This window comes from Athene cunicularia (assembly GCF_003259725.1).
Source record: "Athene cunicularia isolate RWA chromosome 1 unlocalized genomic scaffold, athCun1 chr1_part2, whole genome shotgun sequence".
NCBI classification, from domain to species: Eukaryota; Metazoa; Chordata; class Aves; order Strigiformes; family Strigidae; genus Athene; species Athene cunicularia.
This window is the reverse complement of record NW_020799092.1, coordinates 18,331,579-18,346,767: the sequence shown is the minus strand read 5'-3', so window position 1 is coordinate 18,346,767 and position 15,189 is coordinate 18,331,579. Positions and strand designations below refer to the sequence as shown.

At 38.0% G+C, this 15,189-nt stretch overlaps 1 protein-coding gene across 1 annotated transcript in view; it reads left to right on the top strand.

The window, feature by feature from the left end:
* Positions 1-3,525: 3,525 nt before the first annotated feature.
* The window catches only part of GNPTAB (N-acetylglucosamine-1-phosphate transferase subunits alpha and beta), a 38,757-nt gene continuing 27,093 nt past the window's right edge, over positions 3,526-15,189 (top strand). Inside the window, exons 1-6 of the mRNA XM_026868655.1 lie at positions 3,526-3,609; positions 9,198-9,317; positions 11,213-11,254; positions 11,981-12,186; positions 12,885-12,949; positions 13,217-13,351. Of these exons, the coding sequence (XP_026724456.1) occupies positions 3,560-3,609; positions 9,198-9,317; positions 11,213-11,254; positions 11,981-12,186; positions 12,885-12,949; positions 13,217-13,351 (618 nt within the window). The 5' untranslated portion in view covers positions 3,526-3,559. The remainder of the gene's footprint in view (positions 3,610-9,197; positions 9,318-11,212; positions 11,255-11,980; positions 12,187-12,884; positions 12,950-13,216; positions 13,352-15,189) is intronic.

Genomic DNA, 15,189 nt, shown 5'->3' with positions numbered 1-15,189 from the left:
TGTATCTGTACATCTTCTTTGCACGAAGTACTTCATCCCTGCTGCCTTGCAGGGTTCACAAGTTCCTGAAACACTTGAAAGACATCAGCGAAGTAATTAATTATGTAGTACTCTTCAGCATCTCTTTGTACCTGATCATCAGCTTGGATTGGTGTATACCTCTTGGTGCTGTGAAACTGAGTTTGCCTTTCCTCAGAATGGGGACTTAAACTGAACTTTAGGATTTCTTAGAACTTAGAAGGTTTTTTAAAACGCTTCAGTAGTTGTCCAAGTTATGGCTGATTTTGCTGAGAATCGGTCAAAATCACTGCTCAGCATTGTTTGCCACTTCCAGCCCTTTTAGAGATATTTGGAAAGCTTAGGTAGTATTTAGGCAGTGAGGAAAGAACTGGCAGATTCATGTAGGAGTAAAATTCTCAAAATTATATGTTAAGAAAAAAGTGACCAGCAATGTTTTTTTTTTTTTTAAAAAAACACGACCGAAACGCCAAGAAAATCTCCACCCTTTGTGAAATGACCATACAGATATATAGATTTTTTTTTTCTTTTTTTACAGTGATGGTGAATGAACTTGCTAAGATTTTGCTTTTTACTTTTATGATTTAAAGTAGTGTGTTTTGGTGAACAGTAGTAGTTTAAGGATTTAGGAGAGACTAGGCTTGTGAGAATAGGCACTGTTAGACCTCTTTTGACAACTGTAGTGGGAATGGAAAACACTTCTCTTTTTCAGTACAGAGTTGTCAAAGCAACAACTGCGTAAGACTGTTTTGAAATGAAACCAAGAGATCTTTCTAGTAATTATCAGATCAACCATTTTTAACAATTTGTGGGCAACTGTCAAGCAATAAAAATCAGCGTGAGGCAGCGCTTATCATATCCTGGGGTCTGAGCAGCGTTTGCAGTTCTGCTTTTTCTCCAACCAGCTTTTTTTGTCCTAGTAATCAAAATTTAGCTGCTTGCTTAGATTCATGCTAATACAAATATTAATGGTGGATAAAAATGGAAGGCTAGGACAAATACATTGAGATTTGTAATGATGTACTGCCTCAAGCTGAAAATGAGCTTCATTTCAAGAAAAAACCCTTGAGCTCCATGAAATAATAGTACATGAAGCATGAATCAGGAACACGTCTGCAAAACCATAAAGGCTAGGCAGGTCTAAGCCAATGCTTAGTTGCAAGATGAACTTTAAGTTTTGGTACAGTTTGGTTGTAAACCCTTCTTTGCAGTCCTTTATAGTTCATTCAGCTTTGTAAAACGTTTTGTAACAGGAACATGCCACAGCCACTGTTACCACCTGGCTGATACAGTATCTCCTAATAGAGGGTGCCTTTCCCCCTTCTTCTAATGTTGTTCCCTTAGTGGTTTTTTAATACCAGTATGTATTGTTGATGCAAAGTGGCCTCCAGGCATTATTGCAACACAAATAATGCGGCAGGAGGAAACAGTTACAGGAAAAAAATGTATTGAGTGGGAAGAGCTTAACTTTTTTCCTGTCTTTCTAAAGTGATCTTTTTAGATCTCTTTAGAAGACCTGTGTCTCTTTGGTTATAGTTGCACAAAGGCAAAAAAACAAAGGCTTGGATAGTTAACTTTTTTTTTTTTTTTTTTTTTCTCGAGATCAGTATTATGCATATAATAGATTAAGTTCTACTCACATACTTCCATATTTATTCTAGAAGCAGATCAGTGTGTGTAAGTTCAATGTTATCAGTAGTAGCAAATGTTTCCATGTGGATGGTTATCTTTCAGTGCGTGCTGTATTAAACTGATTTATTTGGCAGAACCATGTAATGACTCGCGCATGAAAAAGCGGTAGTAGTGTGTTTTCATGACAATTCCAGACTTCAGTATTTAAGGGAGGAGAATTTATGCTCACCTGGGAAATCACGTCCTTTGTGTAAGGGGAATGAACTTGTACAGATGTGATCTTGGTTACAAAGAGAGTGCAGCTTTGGCAGGAATTGTGTGTGTGCACGCTTGTCACCCAGCCACATGATGGGGCTTCCCTGCTCTCTAGAAGGCTTTGCTTTGCTTTAGTGGGCATGAGGGTAGAGATGTATGCTGCCTTAGAAGGGGGGAAGGAGGAAGGTAGTCTTTATGTTATGGTTTTGAATGCTATCTTAGAGTAATGGTAATACAAGAAAAAAACAATAGTCAAATCTAGATCTAGGAAGAGTGGTGTAAAGTAAGTACTACCCTTTCCTGGTATTTTTTTTTTCTCCAGTACATATTTATATGTACTTACACAGTGAAAATAAGCCACTACACCTTTACCTATAAAGCAGCACAAAATGCCACTGTAGGTTTTAAAGTTGGACATGCACTGTGGAAGATAGCATAGCAAGTTTATCCTGCAGTAGACCCTAAATGTTTTATATTTTTATCTCAAGTTACTTTTACTTTTTTGCTATATCAAAGCGTATAAGCATTTTTAGTGTTGAAAAGTCTGATTTTTATTTTTTTTCTGCTTAGAACTATGATGTTGGATGCTTCATTAGTAATGGAAACATAACTATGTGCCATTGTTTTGTGTGTATATATGTACTTAAGAATGGAAATGGAATGTAAAGGGAGAGAAGGAATTGGCTTGTAATTGATTTCCCATATAGCTAATAGGCATGAAAATGCCTGGGAATGGGGACAGCTGGCAGAGGGCATTTAAGTGCGTGCAGCTTGATGTTTTAGCTAAAAACCTTGATGTCTGGATGAAGGTGGGTGGGGAAGACTGCCTTCACCTGTGTATTCCCACTATTCCTCATCTGTTTCAGCAACCAAGTAGAGGAAGATAAAGTGCTCTAGTTTTTGAAAGTTCGTCTTTCTGTTGGTTTAGTTCTGTGACTTGGCTCACTGTAGCGTTGGATAAACTCGTGTCAAGCTACTAAAGAGAGGTGCAGAAATGTGGGGGTATGGAAGAGAAGCTGTGGCCTAAAGAAATACTTAGCTGTTGGGTTAGTCTGGCTGCAGTGGAAGATGTCACCTGTATTGGGAAAGAGCTGTTGTGCTTTAAGTTTGTTGCCAGGTCAATTTGCATAATTTGATATGCCCTGGCCTGGCTGTTCATTTGCAAAACTCATGTTTAGGAGGTGTGTATACTTCAATATGTCCTGTATGAGAATAGAAAGGAAGACAAGCAAAATTGGGGGTGCAGGGGTTTCCTGCTTGTTTCGAAGTATATTTGGTTTTGGGAAAACATTCCTGAATTTTTCTAAGGCTAAGAGACAAGGGGAGGTAACCTAAATGAATAGTAGAATAGAAATTAAGTGTGTCTGTAAACATGAAATTCTTTCTTGCATAGAAAAAACAAAGTTGATTTAAATCAAGTGTGGTCTTAAATTCTGGGTCAGATTGCTGGATCAGCGTAATAGCTTAGTTTGGATTAACGTCTGGTAAATTGTGCATTAATGCATAGCTCCAACAATGAAGTTGATTTGTAATTAAACATTTCAAAAGGAGAAATTTAAGTGTCTAATTTTAGAAGGTGATGATATCAAGTGTTTTGTGTTTGGTTTTTTTTTTGCAGGTTGTTTTGGAGTGGAGTAGAGACCAGTATCATGTTATGTTTGATTCATACAGAGACAACGTTGCTGGCAAATCATTTCAGAATCGGTGAGCTTTACTTGCAGTTGTCGGTATTGCATGTTTTACTGTTCAATGACTTTTCAAATATTTAAATCAAATATGATAGATGACGTAGCATACTGTTGAGTAGGATCTTATTGTATGGGCTCTAAATCTGCAGCAAATTTTAAACTTGGTGATTTTAAAATTGTGAGTTAGTGCTTAATATCCCAGTTTGGAAGATGTTTGGCATTTGGAAGGACTAGTCATATAACAGAATCCACGTTTTAAATGCATTTAATACATCCATTCTCTAATGAAACATTAAAATGGTGATAATGTTAACAATAAAAGGAGGACATGACATGTTTTCCATATATTTTCTTATCTTGAAGTATTGTTCCCGTGTGCTTAGTATTCCAACTTTCAGTGTTTTGAAAAGTTATTTTGCATCTACCTTATATTTTCTGTGACATGAGGGACATTATTTAGTAGAGAAGTCACAAAGCTAGTAAGAAGAAGCTTTTTAAAGATGAGTGCATGGGAAAAGCAACTCACAGCAAGTTGGAAACCAAGTCATTTGGGTCATTTGTTTCAGTTGTGTTAACTGCTACTTGACTTCTTGTGGTTTCATTGTTTTGTGTCTGAATAGTTGTGGGGTCTATTGCTCAGGAGGTCAGTGGACTGTGAATTGGTAGGTGGAAGAAACTACTAACTAGATATCATCTGACTTGTAAGTGTTGATACACATGACTGGAAAAAACAACCCTGAAAGCAGATGCTTAATCTCTCTTGAGGTTTGTTGGATCACGGGACAGTAGAAGTGATCAGATCAGTTTGTCACGCTTTAGCTGGTGCTTAGATGACTCTGTAAAAGCACGTTGCATGGTATCAGTGAATCCTATGTACTTTTATAGTCTCATCTTTTACCCCCCTCCCCCATTTTCTGAAGGGTGACAGATGACAGCAGGTCACATGGATGATTAGTTTAATGTTTACATGTTTCTGCAGTACTGAAGTGAAAGCATGGTTGTTTGTTCCTGTCAGTACTAAAATGCCTGACACTGGGGTAATTAAGTACAGTGCTTTTATAAATGGTCGAGTTGTCCAAAACAGAATTGCAAATCTTACTGTTGTGATGTAGATGTGGTCAGCTCCCATTTCTGCAGTGTGTTTTCTTACTTCATTTTGGTGGCGTAAAACACTCTTTAGCTAGTGTTGACTTCCATGAATTGTGAGCAAAGAATGTAGTGCCTGGGTGGGAGTGTTACTGGCTGCATTAGCAAAACCTTAAAGTTTTCATGATGGGTGCTTAAGTTATTCCATTTCATCCATAAGTCTTTAATACTCTTATGTCAGGCATGACAGGGAAGCTTGCTGTGATAGTTGGTATCTCTACACAAATTCCCATAAAAGTTCATACCAAACAAAAGTCTTTGTATAGACATACTTTTAGGCATCCAATAACTTTTAGAAGTCCCTTGTCAGGTGCTCAGTTTATTTTTATTATCAAACTTCATGAATGCAGGAATTGACCCTGTCTTGCATTATGCACTGTAGCAGTGATGGTTTGATGGCGTTTTTAAGGTTGGTATAAATGTAATATAGGGTGTCATGTTTTTTACATAAATTGAGGATTGTGGACTTCCAGTTTTGATCCTAGCTTATCCATTGATTTTAATCAATTTTTTTTCTAGTGTTAAAGAAAAATATTCAGAATTGGAGAATGAGAAGCTTGTTGGTTTGGAAATTAAGCAAATCCAGTGCTTAGTGGAAAGTAAAAGCTGCATGGCCTTTAGGAAATGTTAATGGACCTTTGACTGAATTAAAGAAGTGTTATCTTCTAGGAGTTTTGCAGGAAAACACCTCTGTTCTTGTCAAACATTTGTGTTACAAACTTTTATAAAGAAAATCTCAGTGTAAAATGTAGACAGATTTGTGCATGTGGGCAAGCCCCTTATGATTATGAACTCAAAAGTCTCTTCTTCCTGAGTAACACAAAACCAGGGAAGTTGTTAGCATCATTAGTTACACCTACTGAATGCTGTTTTCTGACAGACCAAGGAAGACTACTTTTTTTGCCTTGAACTTTAAAAATTGCCTTGGTTTGGTTTTCCGTCCTGTCACCTGTCCTTTGGCATCCCAGCTGTTGCACTTTCCAGGTAGTCACATCAGCTGCTAAACTTCCTACTTACATTACTGAGGCTCTTACACAGTTTGAGACAGTGGAGTAGAAATTCCAGGGCTTTTTACCAAGTCACCTCATCCAAACCATTTCTGAAGACTTACTTAGTTTTGATATGAAAATAAAAGGGAGAGAAGGAAATTCAATAATGGAGTTGTATGCAAGCGTCTTGGACAAGAACTGTATTTTATTACTCTCCACCAGCAAATTCTGCCTTTTGTCAAAAGCTGACATGTAATTTTGCTTTTCCAGGTCATGGCTAGATCATATTTAAAACTCAAAAATATGTATGAAAACGTGAAGGAACAATCCTCAGCTTTTAAAATGTACAGACAGATTTCGGTTTGGTACAGCAAGTGAGAGCCATCAGTGACTGGGGAGCTGTTAATTGTTGAGCAGAGTGAGGCTGAGAGAGAAGAGATGTACAGGTTAAGGAGCTAAGAGGTTCTGGGAGCAGGAATAGCAATGGCAGCGGAGTTGCCATTGGTGGGTAATTGCAGCAACGTAACAGGCAGGAGGGCTTGGGAGGTTTACAGTGGGGAGCTTAAGGGAGCAAGAGATTTACACTTATTCATAAAGAGGCGCAGCAAGGTTGGAGATCACCGTATGGTAGCTTGGGAGAGATCCAGAGGCTGCTGTGCTCCTCCAGTAACTGTGGACGCTGAGACAATGAGGCTTTGTCTCCTTGCTGGGGTGCTGGCTGTGACCATGGCTCTCCTGTGTAAACAAACGTCAAGGGTACAGAAAATGTTTCCTGGCAGGTGGATAGAAGAGGCAGCACGTTATCTGGGAGAGCTGGTGGCTCTGGCTTTGTCTTCAAGCAGGATCCTATTGATGTTTTAAGGTTTGCAAGTGAAAAATGGGTGCAGATTTGAAAGAGGAAAATGTAAAGAAGCATCCAAAACAGGCCTCAACTTATTAATTGTCTGGGAGTCTCCAAGGAAGTTTCTAAAGTCCATGTTTGCTGACATTAAAATCAGTAGCAAATGGGAAAATTGATGATTTTCTGTAGAAAAGTATTACATAATTTCCATTTAGGCAGCTCATCTTGGGCTTACTCTTTTCCCTAGACTGGTATTGGTGATGAATACCAAATGTATAAATACACATGAAGGAGAAACAAAGCTATAGAATTTGAGGGAGAATGGTTTTGATCTTTTCTTGCAAAAGACTCTGCATATTAAAAATAACATTTGAGTAGCATAGTGTGGAAGTGGCTCTCCTGTTCATTTTTGATTTTAAAGCAAAACACTATTACCCACTTTTCAAAATATAAACTCTCGGTACTTTTTAAGAGGCCATGAAACCAACCAGAAATCTTTGGCAAAGACCAAGAAGGTAAAATCTTAACAATGTTCCTGATCCTAATTGGGAGCAGCAAATTAATTTGTGTATGATACCTGGTTTTTATTACATTTGATAACCTCTGTTTTTCTCAAACAATATATGCTGTAAAAATGCATTAAGAAAAATTGTATTTGGATAAACGTTAAGCAATTAAACTAGTCTATCTGCAAACTGTTCACTTGGTTTAATAGACTTTTTACTAGTTTCTATTGACATTGGTAATGAAGAATGACTTTACCACACCAGGGTTAATTCAGAGCTGACATACCTGCATCTGATCAAAAATGCCTTTCCTCTGTGGACTTTATTAGTATTTGTCTGTATGTGGCATCATTTCTATGCTAAAAATCAAGTGTGGCAAATTACATAGTTCTATGTGCTATTGCATAGAAACCCACTTTTAGCAAATGATAAAATATGGAGAGGCTTCACAGAAATCAAAATTGTCTCATACCCTATGAAGACTTGCAGCTGAGTCTTTTTTTTTTAATGTTTTCTGTTCTTCAGTGAAGCCTGGGCAAATAAACTCTGCACTTTGCCCAGAAGACTGAGGGTTGGGCATTTTTGAAATCAGCTGACTTGAGTTGGTTGCTTACACCTGAAGCACTCTTATCCTAGCTGTAAGCATTCAAGGGATGGTCAATCCAATAATTTAACTGATCAGAGCAAACGTAGAAAAGCTAGAAGAGCTCCTGCCATTGAATTTCTACTCCGATGGAGGACGTTTGTGTTCAAAATATGCCTTGAGTTGCTCCTATTATTAATGAACCAGAAGCTAGTGTCACCTCCAGAGAAAGAGGTGAAATAAGTGATTAGAAGGGTAGTTGTATTTAGTAAATTGACCGTTTTTGCCAGTTGAGAAGGTGGCTTCCTGCAGAGTGAGTGTTGCATGTCAGAGGTGAGAGAGACTTTCTGGGTGGTGCTGCTGGGGGAGGCAGCACTGCTTTGTAGATGTTCAAACTGTCTCAGAATGACCCACTGTTATCCTTTTAAGTGTCATAGCTAAGGAACAGTGATGAATTGAATACAGAATGTTCCTGTCTATTGTGCTGTGACCATCTACTGGCTGCCCTTTTACCAAATTTTGTGCTTCAGTTATTGAATCTCAGCCAGTAGAAAATAAAGCTGGGTGGAAGTTGTCTACATGGCATACTGTGCATGGAAGGTGGAGCGCCTATAAGGTCTGTCTCTCTGTGAATGCTGTTTGAAGGATGCAGTAGGTGGGGAGCGAACATGCCTTTCCTTGGAAGCCTTATTGTGTTACCCTGTGGATGTTAGCATTAGAGAAGTGCTCACAGTTCAGGGAGATGCTGAATAGCTTGACACTGGAAGTTCTGAAAATAATAGCTGGTGCATCCTCCTGTGGTCTGGGACTAAGGGGTTCACCTATGGCAGCAGCTGAAACAAAGCTGTGGCCTCAGAGAGGAGATTATCATAAACAAATTGAAAAAAAGGCACCCAAACACCTTACTTTTCTTCTGCCTTAGTTATGCTAGGAGGGAGATCTGTAACTGTTGAGCAACAGCTCCAGGATATTAAGTTGCGTCAAGAATGAATTTTCTGTCAAGAGCCTGAATTCATGTATCTGACTTAGGTTGTTGGTTTATGAAATGCCCTGTTACTAATGTCTAAGAGGCATTCCTAGGATAGAGACCTGGTCCTGCTGAGATCTTACTGTCTCCTTGCAGTTAAATAACAGCAAGTATGATATAAGTCTTTATATACTTCATGTAGTCCTATCTAATATATTTGGTGAATTAAGGACGTGCCTGGATGCTGGTACTGATTTGTAAAATATTTTATGGTTTGGAAGGAGTTGGGTAATACATTAATGTCTGACAGAGCATAAACTTCAGATTTCCTTCAGTTACTGAACTGCTACATCTCCTTTATGTCCTTTTTGGTTTTATGTCTGTGCTGTTTTGTCAAGGGCTTGTGTATAATTAAGAGATCATAGATACATCTGAAGAGAAGCTTTTTGCTTTGTCTTGTTTGCAGCCCAGACACCAATTATTTCTGTTGTTAGATAGAAATTGCTATTGTAGGATGCCACAAACACTTGTAATATCAAACATCTCACACAGCTTTCATTTGAATTATGTAGGCTTTGTTTGCCCATGCCGATTGATGTGGTATATACCTGGGTGAACGGCACGGATGTTGAACTGATCAAAGAATTGCAACAGGTCAGAGAACAGATGGAAGAAGAACAGAAAATAATGAGGTAATAGTCTTATGTTTTCCCCTTAACTGACAGCAGCAAACTAATGCAGTACTATCCCTCTTTGTTTTTCTCCCATGTTACTCAGCATGAAGATTTAAAGTGCATTTTCTCCTTCATTTATTATTCTCAAAACCTTGTTTCAGTTCTATATTTAGCTATGAAGTCCTGTCTAATCAGAAAACTGATTAAGATACAAAACATTAAAGTAATTAAAGCTGTTCTGTCTTGAATCTGTAAAATGCCATACAGAAAACTGCTTTGTGTATGTCATTCTGTATTGATATCTATAACTCAGTTTTTAAATAATAATAAAACTGTATCTCAATTGTATAAGCTCTTTTCATTCCCCTTTTCCTCCTTTCCACCCCCAGTATTTCTTTTATAATGGGTTTAAAATCTTAAGCATATGTTTCTTAAAGGCTCCTTTTTAAAGTTAGATTTGTAGTCTCCCAAACACTGAAACTGAGAAAGAGGAAAATAAAATTGTGTTATAAAGGTATGAGTCAGCCTTCTAAGGAGGGAAAGACATGTATTGCTGCATTTGGTGTTACAGATTGTGCTGTACTGTTCTGCAGAATTACTCCTCCTAGGCTCAAACACAGGCTGCTACAGATACTTTGGATTGTGTATTGTAACCATTGATTTACTTCTTAATAAGCAACTCTGAGGTCACATGATCTGTTTTGGCCAAAAAATATGCTAAAGGGAAGAACAAGTCTGTGTTCTATGGGTTGTAGTAGTTTAATTCAGAATAATCTGAAATCCATAAGTGAACGGATTGATCTGATTTTTGGCATGTTACAACTTGCAGTTTAGGTAACCGTGAACAATGTAATCACAAGAGAAATTCTGGATCTTTGTTGTACTACTTAAACAAGGAAAGTATTAGAACTTAAAGTCTGTTAGTTTAAACACTTTTAAACACAGACATGGTCTCTGCTCTGAAAAGCTTTCCAATTTATACTAATCTTTTCCTAGCAGTTCATATAGCAAATGGTAAAGGTTTTAGCTGTGTCATCACTCATACTGTGATTCCCATTTTACAAAGGGAAAACCACATTATTTTCTTCCATAATGCTGATTTGGAAAGTTGGTATCAAGCTTATGAGTAAGACTCATGTCCATGCCCATGTTCATTATCTGTAGGGGCACCTGCTTCTTTCCCTTGTAGATAACTTTTTGAAATCAGTTAGCACTGTTACAAAAAGAGCTGTTTCATGGGATCAGGATAACTGCAGGAAGACAAAGGCAAGTATGCTATAAAATTCTGCTAATGAGTGTATATTTTATACTGCATAGCAAAACTTTCTTGTTGATCTGCCTGGATTGAGCTAATCATAGTCCAGGTGCTTTATTCTTCAGAGTAGGTTGTCTTTCTGTTGGTATGTGTAGAAGGATGCCCTTCAGATATTATTATGATTATTATTTAGCATCAGCACTACTACCTTTACATTTATTCTCCTTAGCTTCGATGTTCACATAGTAAATGCGTGACAGACCATATCAGAATATGTATGTTAGGCAAAACAATCAAGTCAGCTTATTTTCAGGTCACTTCATCCTGGTTTCTTACCAGTGTTTTTAATATCAATATCAGTTTCATTAAGTAATCTAATAATAACCCCTGAAAATCCTGTTAGCGAAAAGAGTCCTGCTGCCACAGCTGTCAGCACAACCAGTAATTTTTGAGCTCTGCTGCACAAGGGTGAGCAGTGAGGGTCATGTGTGTCAGCTTGTGCTCATCTTGGCAAGGCCGATGTCAAGGCCTCGGCAGCTTTATAACTGGGTTATCTGTGCTTTCACAATGTGTCCCTTAATTAACAGTCTGAAATTAGACCTAATTCCTTACTGTCAACTCAGTGTTATTTAATGTAGTTGGTTTAATTTTGTAACAGGGAGATCCTCGGAAAGAATGCAACAGAACCAACAAAGAAGAGGTGAGTTTTTGTGGGTTTGGGCATAAATTGGAGTAAATGATATCCTACTCATTGTTAGCTGAAAGCAGATCCTGGTTGGGAGGTTGTTTGGTTTTCTATAGCCTGTACATGCTTTCCTTCTACGTTATTTCAAGAAGAGTTGACAGTGTGATAATACATACGTTGAATAAAAGTGATGTTATTGTGACATATATGAATGAGCTTCTTATAATGTGACAATTTTGATGTTCAGAAAGCATATCCTTGTCCCTGGTTAGTTCTAATTCCAAGTGTGGATTTTTAATGCATATGTACCTGGAGTTTTATAATTCAAAAGCATGAAAATTTTTTCAGCATTACTTTCATTGCTGTTTATATACATGGCACTGCAAGCGTCTGTGGAGGGGCCAAGACTGTTGTGCCTCTGCTGCCAGGAAGCAGCAAGACCTGGTTTGTCCCATTCTTTATTTGGCTTGGTCATTTAGCTATTTAGAGATCTTTATAGGGTCCCCTCTGTGGGTAAAATTTGTAATCTTGGAAACTTTTGAAAAAACAGATATGGGAATGAACTAAACTGTAACGGTCAGATATTCTGCAGCAAAATAAACATGCTTTTAGTAATTTCCACCTGCCCCAGCAGATGTTAGAAATCAGATTTTAAAAAATCATCTCTCATTGGATCTAAGATTGATTTTTGTCTTAAATTTTCTACTAGTGTTAAAACATACCTCTGGTATTTTGCCATAGTGAGAAGCAACTGGAGTGTTTGCTGACACACTGCATCAAAGTGCCAATGCTTGTCCTGGATCCTGCGTTGCCTACCAATGTCACACTGAAAGACCTGCTGTCCATTCATCCTGCTTTACAAGCTGCGAACAATATGTTCTTTGTAGCAAAACCAAAAAATCCTTCTACCAACGTGACAGTAATTGTTTTTGATAGCACTAAGGATGGTAAGAACCTATTTGTCAGATTCCAGCCAGTTTTCTAGAGGAAGATTTTTAGTAAGATGCTGGGAATTAGTTGTGGTGTGTTTTTTTTCCCAATACTGACTCTGCCACTAATTTTCTGTTTGACTTTAGCAAGTCATTCAGCACCTCTTGCCCTCAGTCTGCTCCTCTAAATGATGACATTAATGATACTGTTTGCCTACCTCCCAGACAACTGATTGCAGATGAAGAGTTTCATGCTTTAAAAGACTATTGCAAAACAGGTTTGATATCTGATTATCTGTGTTGCACTGATAATCTCAGACTGAGGTTTAGACTGAGGAAGATTAGTTTTAGAAATCCTCCTTTAATTGCTGTAAAGTCTAGTTTGAATATTGTGCAATAAGTTCTGCCCTTGCTCAAAGGATTGCATACTTTAAAACAAAATTATCTGTGTGTTCAGCATATATAAGTAGGATCTTCGAGCAGGTATGGGGTTCTTACTTTGTTTAATACATAGTGCCTGACCACTACCACTCACTAGCCCAACCGCTGGTGTTGAGCTTGATGGTGACAAAGAATTATTTACCAGTTATAAAGACAACTCTTTACACCATAAATATACAAATCTTTTTGATTTGCAAAAGTATATCTTTCTTACTAGACTGTACGAAAGAAGTGACTTTCAGCTTTTGATTTGCAATGCATTTTATGTATTCTAGTTGAAGCTGCCCATTCTGGAATGTTAAAAGACAACAGCAAACAGATAGTATGGCGGGGTTACCTGGTATGTACTTTTAAAATCTGTTGATTAGCTGCTGTATATGTTAAACTTCTTGTACATTTTTAGAAAGTGTTTATGTGCTATTCTCTTTACATAACTCACATGTAGTAAGAAGTGAAAGCTTTTTAAATAACCCTTATTTCAGTTTTGAAGCTTGGGTTAAGTGACAGAATACACGCTATTAAATCTGTCACCTGATGGAGGATTGATAGATAAATGTGAATTACTCTGTTTTAAAAAAGTCTTTATACCCTATTTTCTTGGTTTTAGACTACAGACAAAGAAGTTCCAGGTTTAGTATTAATGCAAGACTTGGCCTTCCTTAGTGGATTTCCAGCTACATTCAAAGAAACAAATCAGCTACGAACAAAACTACCAGAGAGCCTGGCCTCTAAAGTAAAACTGGTAAGGGTCTGGAGGAGAGTCTATCTTACTTGTATTATTTTTTTTGGAATGGATCACATATTGAATCTCACCCACCCAGGAGACAGGATGTTTCTGATAGTCATCTGTTTTACTGTGTGAGTCTGTTTTCTTGAGTTGTAAAGAGTAGTAAATAGTGACTCAAACCGTTGCCTTCAAAAGACCAATTGTCCATTCTGTGACTGCAATTTATTAGGCATTAGATTTTCTAGCCTGCAACTGATTAAAAAGTACCAACCTTATCAGTTTCAGCCATTTGTGATAGGCTGTTGTCTTGCTGAAATATACTCTATCACTGTCTTGTTTAATGTGACAGTTTATGTAGCTTCTTAGCTTCTTTTCTTCCTTCCCTCTTTGCTTTTAGAAGAATTATCTTAATAGTAACAGCACTGGATTGTTTCACAGCTGAATGCTCTATTTGTCTGCCAAATATTCTGTATGGTCTTGAACAAGTTGCACTTCAGCTTACCCACCTGCAAGGCAACCTTAGACCACAACTTGTGTGACTGCCATCCGTTAACATTTTGTGCCTTCTATTCTCTCCTGCCATTTGGACACCTTTCCAGTTACAGCCGAGTTTGACGGATAGGTAACTAAGTTTCAAAAGTTTTTGTGAAAATAATTTGCTTATGTATTGGAGAGAGATGTGATTGGTTGTATGAAAGGGGCTGAGGCCAGGGAGTTTGTGGAGGAGGAGTTAGCAGGGATAAAGAGATGTCAATCTATAGGTAATCTGTCTTCATTAGTCTGATGCCCATTTGTAGAATGTGCTAATTCACGGCTTGTTCTTGTTGCTCAAATGAGCATGACTTCCTCTCCATGTCTTTTTTTTTGGCAGGCTGAGTTAACAAATCACGTATTCTGCTATTGCAGAAACGATAATTGTGTAACCCCTTTCATAGGCTGGTCACACTCCAACTTAATGCAAGCAGAATTTCTCCTTTCTTGTCTCAGCTTGTGTTAGCAGGCTTAGAGGCTCACTAGTGGTGGAAAACTTCTGAAGTAAACACATTTGTACCTCTCTTCCTACAGACTGTTAAAGAACTTTATAGAGCTCTTAAAGTTATTTAAGCTTAAATAGCTATCTTTTCTTTTGCCTTTGTTTACATATCTAGTGTATTCATAGAGAGTGGCCACAGCTTTTCCCAGCCTTTGTTTTACCGCATTAATCATGCAGCGTTCATCCCACAGCTTTGGCTTTCTATTCCATTCTTCTGACAGCCCTTCCCTGCCACTTCCATTGTGGATTTGTCTGCCTTCGACATGATTGACTGGAATTTTGTACAGCATTTTAAATGGGGCATCACCAGAACTTTTTACACAGTGAAAAATACATAGTACATCGCTAACCCAAGGCTGGCAGACTGTCAGAGACTTGCTGTGTGTTAGATTATGCTTATTGCAAGCACTGCTGCCCCTGATTCTATGGTAACCTTCCATGCGTCCTTCCACTGGTGTGTATTGGTGCTGTTCATAAAACCTGTCTCTTGGTATTGTGACTCTGTCACTAGTTTGGGTGAGTGATGTCAGATGTGCTCTGGCATGGCCAAGGCATCCTTCCTTCTCTCTCTTAGTGGCACATTGGTTAAACAGCAGGGGGTATTCTTATGGCCAGTCTGCCAGTCTCTGCTTGTTTTATGTGCTATGGATATTTTAAAAATCAATTTAAAGAAATGGTGTCTACTGTAGAGAAATGACATCATTATCCAAGAGGAGATGGCACTTCAGTTTTGCTGCTGAGATGATAGGTTCTTCATTTCAAGTTTGCTTAATGAGCACTGTTAGTTAAATGCTTCCTGACTTTAAGCCATCCGAAGAAT